At 63.4% G+C, this 11,309-nt stretch overlaps 1 protein-coding gene across 1 annotated transcript in view; it reads left to right on the plus strand.

The window, feature by feature from the left end:
• The window catches only part of SLC6A3 (solute carrier family 6 member 3), a 37,040-nt gene that overhangs the window by 19,516 nt on the left and 6,215 nt on the right, over nucleotides 1–11,309 (plus strand). The window contains exons 10-14 of the mRNA XM_029941300.1: nucleotides 2,077–2,180; nucleotides 3,414–3,538; nucleotides 6,720–6,832; nucleotides 8,038–8,166; nucleotides 9,270–9,369. Of these exons, the coding sequence (XP_029797160.1) occupies nucleotides 2,077–2,180; nucleotides 3,414–3,538; nucleotides 6,720–6,832; nucleotides 8,038–8,166; nucleotides 9,270–9,369 (571 nt within the window). The remainder of the gene's footprint in view (nucleotides 1–2,076; nucleotides 2,181–3,413; nucleotides 3,539–6,719; nucleotides 6,833–8,037; nucleotides 8,167–9,269; nucleotides 9,370–11,309) is intronic.

The raw sequence follows: 11,309 nt of genomic DNA on the forward strand, positions 1-11,309 counted from the left end.
GGACGGGTAGATGGATGGACAGATGGGTAGATGGATGGACGGATGGGTAGATGGATGGACGGATGGGTAGGTGATGGACAGCGGGCAGATGCTGGGGTGCTGGGTGGATAGACAGATGCTTAGGTGACTGACTGACAGACACAGGACAGGTGATGGATCAACAATGAATGTCTTGGACGAGCCCATGTAACCGTCCTCTCCAACCACGCTGTCAGCTCAGGGCTAGGAAGGGACATAGACCAGGACAGAGTGGGCCCACAACTTCCAGACTCTGGTGAGCCTGAGTCCCAGAGAGACGGGTCCATGCAGTCCCAGGTCCAGAGGGCAGAGCTGTTCCCGGTCCCGGCACCCTTCTGCATCAGCTCCAGGCCCCCGTGGCTGGGGCGGAGGTGGGGCCTCACCGGCTTGGTGACCGGCCTGGGACATCTCCCAGGGCTCCTCCTGGCCCAGGTGCTGCCCGTACTCCCAGCCCTAGACTCTTGGTGGCCACATGCAGAGACCAAGTGACCCTGGGCATCCTTCTCTGGGGCTCAGGACAGGTGTTGCAGAGCTGGCCCAGGTTGGGTCACTGGCTCCCCGCCAGGGGCCGTCCCTGGGGCTTTGGTCCGGAGTGACCACTGGAGCTCGCTGCCAGAGGCCTGGCCACATCCCCACTGCTCCTGGGCAGGTCAGGCGGGGGTGACACATAGGGGCCTGCCGGCCATGCGGAGCTTCGGTCCCCTCCCTGCCCAGTCCCTGCTCCGTCCTGATGCAGAGGCTGCCCTGCATCCTGGCACTCCAGTCCTGGGTCCCCAGGTGGGAGAAGGGTTCCTCCTCAGTGCTGGCATCCCCAGGTGGCATCCAGGCCCTTGTTCGTGCATCTGCAGACCTTGGGGCAGCCCCGCGGGTGGGCAGAGGGGGTCCACCCTGGGAGAGCCCCCGTTCCAGCGGGAGAGTGGAGGCCAGGAGCTGCAGGAAGGGAGAGGTTCCAGGCCAGCCCACAGACGCTGCCAGGTGCGTCCCACTGTGGGTCCGGCCTGCATCCGGAACTGGGTCCATGGGTGGCAACGAGCGGAGACCTGGACCGAAGTCCAGAAGGCATATCCCGGTTGGCGAGCTGCATGTGCAAAGGCCCACAGGTGCATGCTGACCCCCCAAGAGCTGGGCAGCAGGCAGGAGATCCCCCGTGGCCCCAGCCCGTCCGGCCAGGTGAGCCGACTGGTGGCCGGCACAAGGGGGCACAGGAGACGGCAGAGCAGCGGTCCCCTGGCCCACTGCCCACTCGGCCACCCCAGGCTTCATGCTGAGGCCCAGTCAGCTGCCCATAGCATTGTCCCTAACACCAGGGGACCCGAGACTCTGGGCATGCTGCCCAGGTGACGGGAGGCCTGCCTGTCCTAAGCATGGGCGGGTGGCTGGTGGCGGGTGCCCTGGAGTCACCATGGGCCGCATGGTCCTGCAGGGACGGCCCCCGGGACCAGCCAGCCCCCAGACCCTTTGGACGGCAGCTGTGGCCTCGGCTCTCCAGGACGACTCCCCCGGGGAGAGGTGCACCCGGTTTCCACCCCCAGCCAAGGCTGTCAGGGGGCTTTCCGCACCTTTCCGAGAAGCTTCCATGTCGCGTTGGATTTTAATACCGTATTGGTCCAACCATCGGTCACACGCTCTGCACACGTGTGTGCAGCCCCAGTGTCATCCGTGCTGGGCCGAGCAAGCACGCACCAGGGTCTGAGCTGCAGCCGGGCACCGCGGGCCTGTTCACGCGTGCCGGTGTCAGGGGCGCGGGTCCAGCCGACGCGCCAACGTCCGCAGCATTGATCAATGAAGGACAGGTCTGGCCATGTGGACGGCATCCTGACCTTCCGGGGGGACTGCAGGCGACACACCGGGACACAGCCCGGTCTCTCAGCCAGCGACACGGCGGCGTTATTCCCGGACATGACATTTACCACTGGTCACTTGGTCCCTGCAATTTGCTGTTGGCAACAATGTGTGTTTAAATTTGACTCTCTTCTGCAGCCCCCGGTGGCAGTCTTTTGCACGGCTGCGCTCTCCTGAGCCCTGCCCGCTCCCCTCTCTCCCCTCTGCCCTGCGCAGGTCTGGATAGATGCCGCCACCCAGGTGTGCTTCTCGCTGGGCGTGGGCTTTGGGGTGCTAATCGCCTTCTCCAGCTACAATAAGTTCACCAACAACTGCTACCGGTGAGTCCCGCGCCCGGGGCTGCTCCACTGCCGGCCTCCCGGATGCCGGCTTGGGAGAGAATGTGTCGCCAGATGAAGGGAGGGAGGGGCTGTTTGCAGAGCCTCTGAGCCAGAATGGCTTTTTAAGTGGAACTTAAAAGGCAGAAATTACAAGCAAAATGTCGATATTCACTTTAAAGAAGGTCCCAGGATGCTCCTCCCTGGGCAGGCCTCCCCTCTCCCCAAGGAGGTCCCGCCCCTCCAGCCCTGGCCCCGTCCCAGCTGCCCCCCCTCTCCAGTGCCCAGGCTCAGGCCTCTCCCAAGACCCCTGCTAGAAGTACCCCCTGTCTTCCCGCCCAGCCTGTGCCCAGGGAGCCAGTGGCCCCAGACCCTGTGCAGAGGCGCCCAGGGGACCCGGCCCCTGGCAGGTGACGAGTTGCAGCACTGTGTGCCCATGGGCCCGATGGCATCCAGGCTGTTGCCTGGCCTGGGAAGGCCCGAGTGACCTTTAGTCACGTGCTGGGCCCCAAATGCATCCAAAAACCAAAGCAGGTTCACGAGGGACCTGCTTTCTTTGACCCTTATGGGCTTGTGTTTATTTTCTTCACATCATGGGGACAAAACTACAGTGAAAATACAGACAGTGAGATGGGTGCACCACCAAGTGCCCGCACACCAGGGTGGACAGCCCCTGCCGGAGCCCCCCTGTCCTCACCCGTGTCCGGCACGTGTACCCGTCCCTCCACCCTGGCACCGATGGGCTGCTCTGCCCTGCTGTCCTGCTGCCTCCAGAGTGGGGTCCCCAGGCCAGCAGTACGGGCACCCCCACACAAGGGAAAACAGAAGTACAACATCCAGGCCCCACCAGACCCTCCCCTAGGATCTGCATGTTACTGAGACCCCCCCCAGGCATCCAGGAGCCCTGCTGGACAAGCCCATGGCTGAGCATGGCTGGGGGCGCCCTGGGCTGTCTGTCCTGCACCCCTGGAGCCCCCACACTGTAGGTGGGCACTGTCTCAGGTGCTGGGGCCTGGGCAGCTGGTCACCCCAGGGCCTGCCTGGAGCCTAGAGCTGCTCAGCCAGGGGCGCCGCCACCCTGAGCACCGGGCTGTCTGCGGCGCAGCCCAGGAGAGGCTGGGGGGCCCTCCGGGAAAGCGCCCCTCCAAAGCCGCCTGCCCCAGACGCAGCACGTGAAGAGCAGTGGCAGGAGGTGGCCGTGGCCACAGCACATGGCGGGGCCGTCTCGTTCCCCAGAGACGCGGTCATTACCACGTCCGTCAACTCCCTGACGAGCTTCTCCTCCGGCTTCGTGGTCTTCTCCTTCCTGGGGTACATGGCCCAGAAGCACAGCGTGCCCATCGGAGATGTGGCCAAGGACGGTGAGTCCCCCGGCGGGCCCAGGGTCCCGCCAGCTCCGTCTGCTCCGCAGCCGACCCCCCCGCTGGTCCCCAGGTCCTCCCAGCACTTACCCCGCGCGGAGGGAGGGAGAGCCCGGGCCTTGAGCGCAGCTCACGCGTCACATGGCTCCAGAGCAGAGAGTCCCCGGAGCAGCAGCGACACCCCCGCTCACCGCGCTCCCGCCCGGGGCCCCGGGCCCCGTCCCTGGGGTGGGACCTGGCACCCAGCACCCCCCGGACCTTGTCTACACTTTGCTGGGGGGGCCTGCAGCTCGGGAGTGGGGGCTCTAAGCTGCTCCAGGGCCGGAGAGAAGTGGTGGTTTGGGACATATCTAGGAGGGATGTGAGTAACGACCCGAGAAATCGTGAAGTCCCGGCACACAGGGCAATGGAGACACGTGTCCCCCACCCAGCCACACCGGGTGTGCACGCGCAGAAGTGGCCCGGTGACACGGGGAGCCGGAAGTGTGCCAGGAGGCTGGGTGCAGGCGTGAGGCGCAGACACGGCCCCCTGGGCATTTGTGGGAGCCGTTCAGACCGTGCACGTGGCCGCAAAGCCAGGGCATTGGGTCGGGCAGGACTGCAGGGGCTGCTGAGATGACAGCGACCTCTCCCTGCCCCGGGGCCGCCCGGCGGCTGAGCTGGGAGGTCTGCCCTGGCGCCTGCCCTCGCCCCGCACTTCCCCTGAAACGGCCCCTCTCCTCCTGGGGGGCTGCTCCGCGGGCTCGGGAAAGCCCTGGGTGTCAGCGACTCATTTCTTTCTGGTCTTTTCCCTGAACCCCGGGGCAGGAGGGCTGCTCGGGGAGGGGAAGAGGGGAGCTGAGGGCCACCCCGCCTGTGCCTGCGGCTCGCAGCCCTCACCCCCTCTGGTTCTCGCAGCACTGAGGCCTCAGACCGCCACTGGGAAAGTGGGAGGCGGACGCCCGGCCCCCCGGGGACCGGTGGGGAAGGCGGGGGCTGGCGTGTGCTTCCTAAGTCCACGCTCCTTCCTCCAGGAAAAAAATCCAATAAAGGCGGGAGAAGGGGAGCATACAGCAAATAAATACAGAGCGGTGAAATTTACTCACTGCTGCATTTATGCATTTCCCCTGCTTTTGCCCTTTTTTATGAGAACTAACAATAGCCTACAAAAACCTCCATTAACCCCTCAACGTAGAGTGAATGCCTTCTATGCATTTCCACGGCAAGCAAAGTAAATGTCATTATGGCTCTAATTCTCAAGAAAACAGGGTGAAATGTTAACTCAGGTTCAGAACGGAAAGGCAGAGGTATTGACGTCACGTTCAGTTGAGCTGACCGACATGTTCCCGGGTCCAGTGCGAGGTATTTAGACTTTAGAGCAGCTCTACTGAGCCGGCCTCCCGCCCACGCTCGGGGCTGCACGCTCTCCCTGGGGACAGAAATTCCAGAGAGTCCAGGTCTGAGCACAGGGCCCCATGAGGACCCTGGGACACCCTGGCAGTGGCCTCTGTTCCATTTTCTACGAAGTTACATGACTGCCCTGCTGCAGACTGGACTCAGGAAGGTATAAGTTATGTGCTTTATGCCAGGGCTTGGCAGGCACGCTGGTGACCGTGGAGACAGTCGGTCACCAGTCTGTGCGCTGGAGAGCAGGAAGCCGGAGGCACCGTGAGGCACCGTGAGAATGTCCCGAAGGAGGGGGCAGGGTACAGGGAACTGGAGGTCCCGGCCCAGGTTGGGAAGCCAGCGGGGCTGCTCACTCCCTCCAGAAGGACATCCTACGTGCCGGCCTGGGGGCCTGGAGGTTTTGTCTGGTGCCCGATGTACGCACGGCCCAGTGAGAGAGGCTTGAGCCGGGAGGCTGATGCTTCGGCTCCCGGAGAGTCCTGGCCGCCTGGTGCTTCAGTTCTCTGGTCACCACACCATTGGGACCTGTCTCTCTCTCATTTGTGGGATTGTTTTTACTTTGGGATCATTTGAGATGAAACTGCACCAAGTCCAGCTGAGTCCTACACGGCTCCCATCCTCACCCCCCTCCCCGGTCGGAGCCCACGGCCCCCACACGCAGGCGGATTGCACCCACGGGGTGAGGGGGCAGGAGTGTGCGTGTCCTGTCCCAGACGGGAGGTCCCAGAACTCATATGTGAGCAGAAGCCTGGCCCTTTCAAGCATTTGCTGAGCTGTGCTGTTTCTATGTCCATTATGTGGTTTTTAAAGATCAGACACAGAATAATTGACACAGAAAAATATTCATGTGATGCTAAATGTACCATAGTGTGAGCATGTGCATGAGCACGCATGCACGTGGGTGCATGTGTAAACGTGTGTGAGTGGGCACATGTGTATGAGTGGGCATGCATGTGTGAGCATGTGTGTGTGCTGGCATGAGTGTGTGTGGGTGCACGTGTGTGTGATCATGCATGTACATGGGCACGTGTGTGAGCATTTACATGTGTGGGCACAAGCATGCATGTACACAGGTGCATACATAAGTGTGTCCGTGGGCCCATGCAATGTGAGCATGCCTGTGTGACCACATGTGTGTGTTGACATGAGTGTGTGCAGGCACACGTGTGTGTGCAAAAACATGCATGTATGTGGGTGCATGTGTAAACATGCATCTGTGTACAAGCATGTGTGTGCGGGTGCAGGTATAAGCATGTGGGAGTACACGTGTGAGCATGCACGTATGTGTGAACATACATTGGTGTTGCCATGAGTGCATGTGTGGGCACACATGCGTGCATGATCATGCATGTATGCAGGTGCATGCGTAAGCATATGTGCACAAGCATGTGTGCAGGTACATGTGTGAGGATGTGTGTGGACATGCATGTGAGCATGCACGTTCATTTGTGTTGACATGAGTGCCTGTGTGGGTGCACGTGTGTCTATAGCATGCACAAGAAAGCTGACTCAGAGGTGTCCCCGAGGTTGTCAGGGACCCGGGGCCGGCCGCCAGAGCCCCTCCCGCCCTCTCCCATGTTGGTTCCGCCCCCGTTTCCTCTGAAGCCCCCACAGCTGGCACGCCCGAAGGACCTGGAGGAACATGGTGTGGGCCCTCCGGCTGATATCGGGGGTTCTGTTTTTGGGAGTGCCCTCAGAGAGAACTCTTCCAGGAGAATGGGAAGGACCCTGTCCTGTCCCGGGCCGGGGCGGTGGGAGGCCACGAGCGGGTAGTGAGCTGAGGGTCTGCTTTCAGGGCCTGGGCTGATCTTCATCATCTACCCTGAGGCGCTGGCCACACTCCCACTGTCCTCCGCCTGGGCCGTGGTCTTCTTCATCATGCTGCTCACCCTGGGGATCGACAGCGCTGTGAGTGACCCTGGCACCTCGTGCACCAGCGGGGCCCTGCCGTGACAGCGGGCGCCCTGTGGCCTCGAAGCACCGGCCAGCTCTCAGCCCCTCGAGGCCCCCCCAGAGTCTCTGTGCTCACACCAAGCCCCTGCCTGGTGGGAGGGAGGGGCCCCACGACCACCCAAGACCCTTCCTGAGGTGGGGGGCTGGGCCAACTCCCCCCTTCTTCCAGTCCCACCAGCTGTGCCCTCTACCTGCATCCCATGGACCCTAAGTGCACACGCACGGGGCCGGCAGCCGGGGCACGGAGTGAGGGCCACCCAGAGCCGGGGCCCGCCCTTCCCGACTCACTGCTTTCCTGAACCCGGGCCCCGCAGGAGGGATGGACGCACCTGCAGGGCAGGGCAGCAGTAGCGCCACAGCCCCGACCCGGCCCACCGAGTGTCTCGCGTGTGGCCCTGGGCGTGCGCGTGTGGGTGTGGGCGAGTGTGTGTGCGTGTGTGCTGGGAGGCAGCAGGTGGGCGGACCAGACTCCCTCGGGCTCCTCTTCCCCATGGCCTGCTCGGGACCAACAGCTGAGACCTCAGGGCCCCATGAGTGGCCCTGAGCTTCCTGGAAGGTGCCGAGAACCACGAATTCCTCCCTGTGTGAGTGTGGGTCACCGACCCTCGCCCTGGGCCCCTCGTCCCAGCCACCCTGGTCAATGCCCACCGGTGGCCACGGCCCTGGGCCGCACAGCTGGTGGGGAGGAAGCCAGGAACAGCACTTCCCGGAGGAAGTGGTTTCCACAGAGCAGGGCAAAGAGGGCCACCAAGTAGGAGGACGCTTGGAAGAGGCCCCATCGTGACAACACAGGGTCGGCAAGGTTGTCCCCGTGAGCACAGACCCCGCGGCCACGCCAGGTGCTCCCCAGGGACAAAACCGGCTGTGCTGTGGGGAGACGTTGGTTTAGATAGGTGGGCAGGCCGCGCGTCCGTGGTGACGCAGCAGGTGGCGTCCTGCGAGCCACGTGTCACATGTTAGCCGCTCGGGGGTCAATGCAGGGGACAGCGCCCACCCCCAGGTCCTCGTCCCAGCGGCGGAGGGCACTCTGCACCCCAGATGCCGTGCGGCCCCCCCTTGTGTCCACACCCCAGGTGTAGGTCCGGTGAGCTTCCTGTGGACGGTGCCCCGCCGCCCCGCGCCCCGCCCCACAGCACCCGCCCCCCGCTCTGTTGCCGCAGATGGGCGGCATGGAGTCCGTGATCACCGGGCTCATCGACGAGTTCCAGCTGCTGCACCGGCACCGGGAGCTCTTCACCCTCTTCATCGTCCTGGCGACCTTCCTCCTCTCCCTCTTCTGCGTCACCAACGTACGTACCGGCCTGCGCAGGCCTGACGGTTCTCAGTAGCTCCTGGAGCCAGACTGCGCGGGCGGTGCTGCCCGGGCGGACAGCGGGTCTGGGAGCCTCCCCCCAACAAGCCGCGACTCGTAATGATGTGCGGAGAGTGGGGTCACACTCAGGGCAGCCGCGTTCACACCCAGGGTAGCTGTGGTCACACTCAGGGCAGCAACGTTCACCCTCGGGGCAGCCACAGTCACCCTTGGGGTAGCAATGTTCACACTAGGGGTAGCTGTGGTCACACTTGGGGTAGCCATGATCACACGTGGTGGAGCCGCGGTCACACTCGGGGCAGCCGGGGTCACACTCAGGGCAGCAACATTCACACTCGGGGCAGCCGGGGTCACACTCCGGGCAGCCATGGTCACACTCAGGGCAGCAACATTCACACTTGGAGCAGCTGCGGTCACACTCGGGGCAGCCGGGGTCACACTCGGGGCAGCCATGGTCACACTCAGGGCAGCAACGTTCACACTCGGGGCAGCCACGGTCACCCTCGGGGCAGCCGCGTTCATACCCAGGGTAGCTGTGATCACACTGGGGGCAGCCATGGTCACACTCAGGGCAGCAACGTTCACTCTCAGGGCAGCTGCGGTCACATAAAGTGTAGCTATGGTGCATGTGAAACGGTCTCGGGTTGCTGCAGCTCCTGGATGCCCCCCTTGGATCTGTGGGGCTGGAGACTTGAGGGGGGCCTGTCCGTGGGGACCACGGGCCTGTGTCAGCTCCTCTCCCACGGAAGCCCTCTCGGGTTTAAGATTTGGTTGCTTTCCTCTCTGATTGCACCCGGAGCCCCAGGAGGGGAAGGGGGAGGGCGAGGAAGGGAGAGGTAAGGGAGGGGGAGGGGGAGGTCCTTCCCGTTTCTGCACAAGAGGCACGTCCCTGAGAATCGGTGTGCGGCAGGTTTTCAGTGACCCCAGTCGGACTGTATAGGGAGCCAGACAGAACACGTCTGCAAACTGAATCCACAGGCCGGATGTATGTTTCGGAAAAAGTGTTTTGTGAGCGAGGTTTGCGTGGGCGGGGCGTGCCAGGCCGGCACCCCGAGCCCAGCGGGCGCCCCCCTCTTCCAGGGCGGCATCTATGTGTTCACGCTGCTGGACCACTTCGCGGCCGGCACGTCCATCCTCTTCGGGGTGCTCATCGAGGCCATCGGGGTGGCCTGGTTCTACGGTAAGGACGGGCCTGCCTCCGGGGCTGGCGCCCGCGCTCTGTCCCCGCGCCGCTTCCTTTCCCACAAAGCCGCCTTGGCGAGGCCTGTGCGTGAGCTCCAGGACGCTGGGAGCCGGGGCTGCCCCGCGTCACCAGGGACGGGAGGCCTGGGGACCGTCTGCCGAGCTGGGTCAGTGAGGACCTTGGCCGGGCGCCCACCTGCTTACGTGGTCAGCAGCTTTCAGTGTGGCCACTGGTCGCACTGCGCGCGTCCTGGCTGGTTGCTGGGAGAGAAGGGCTTGTGGGGACCTTGGGACACTAACTGCTGAAGGAGGTGAGGTGTCCAGGTCCCGCTAAGCAGGAGGGGACCTGCCGAGAAACAGGCCTGGTTCTCACTGGGGAGCACCACCAGCGATGCTGCTCACCGAGGCAGGGGTGACGGGCGACTTGTAGAGTGCCACCGCTCCCGCACCAGTTCCTCGCAGGGGCCGAGCCCCTTGCGCCCGGTGTCACCGCCGACCTGGGCAGCAGACCGCCCCAAGCCAGCCGCCGGCTCTGAGGCACGCCTGTGCGCCCCTCGTGCTTGGAAGACGCCGCCACCGGGCGGGCCACCCCCAGGCCCCTCCGAGGCTACCAGCTGTGGCCCAGGGCGCCCAGGCACAGTCGTGACAGTTACGGGCACTGAGCTGAAGGCCCTGCCCTTCCTGTTCTGGATGGTGGGACCGCGGCGCTGGCAGCACCCACCCGGCCGGGCTTCTGAGGGGTCAGCAGAGAAAGTTCCGTGTAGCGGCCACACTTGTCCGTGACCCTTTGCGGTCAGGCCCAGAGCTAAAGGTCAGCGGCGGTGCTGTGCCAGGCCTGCTACCGCAGGAGCCCCAGACCGCATCTCTGCCTCAAGGCCACAGACAGTATTGAGAACATTTTTTCCTATTTTCTTTTCTACAGAAAAGGGAAACATTGAACTCTGTGCTTTCATCAGCATCTGAAGTCAAGGCTTTATCATTTTAAACTGCACTCTCTCCCCCACACCCAAATTACACCTCATGGTGAAAGAGGAAGCGCCTCAAAAGCGCCCTCGGGCAGAGCTCGGTGCTCAGTGCGGGGGCGGGAGGGGTGCTGGCGACCGTGAGCTCGAGTCCACAGGGAGTCCGAGTGGCGTCTCCAGACGGCATCCACGTCCCTAATCTAAGTGGACACAGCCTGTGCTCCGTGCACGACCCGCAGGCTGCGCCGGACTCTGTGCGCGCAGCCCCGTGGGTTCTGGAGCCGACGGCTGGGCGCCAGGAGGGGCCCCGGGGCCGGGCTTGGCTTCCCTGTGTCCGTTCCCCTGGTGCGTCTCCGTGCGGGGTTCTGAAGACGGGGTGGGCGTGTGCAGGGGGACGCATGTGTCCCCACACGTGACACCCACGAGACTCACCCAGGGCTCAGCAGACCAGCGGGGGTCGTAGGAGCAGAGGCCAGACTCCGCGAGGGAGAAGTCCGTGTTGAGGTCTAGAGAGAGTGCCAGTTTGTTAGGCTTCTAGAAGCAGCTTTCCTTAAACTATAATGGCCGGGGACACGTGCGGGCAAGGTGTCCAGCCTCGGAAGAAGGGCGTTCCGAGTCCTGCCGCAGCAGCCGGGGGTCGTCCCGCTGAGGGCCAGGAGCCCGCCAGGGAGGCCCACGCCTGCGGATCCCACCGCCTGCGGCCCCCACTCGGGTCCGTGGAGACAGGAAGTGAGGGTGGGCGCCAGGGGCGGGGATCAGCACTCAGTTCAGGGAGGCAGGAAAGTTCTGGGTGTGATGGTGGCCACGGCTGCACAGCCCTGTGATTAAAGCCTCTGAACTCAACACTTAAAAATGGTCAAAATGGTAAATTTTGAGTCACGTGTATTTTATAATTTTTCTGAAGGGAAAAAGGAATAATTGAGGCAGAAGGGAGGCAGGGACAGCATCGGGGCCCCACACACGTCCCTTGTTGATC

The sequence above is a fragment of the Suricata suricatta genome, chromosome 6 (assembly GCF_006229205.1).
Source record: "Suricata suricatta isolate VVHF042 chromosome 6, meerkat_22Aug2017_6uvM2_HiC, whole genome shotgun sequence".
Classification (NCBI taxonomy): domain Eukaryota; kingdom Metazoa; phylum Chordata; class Mammalia; order Carnivora; family Herpestidae; genus Suricata; species Suricata suricatta.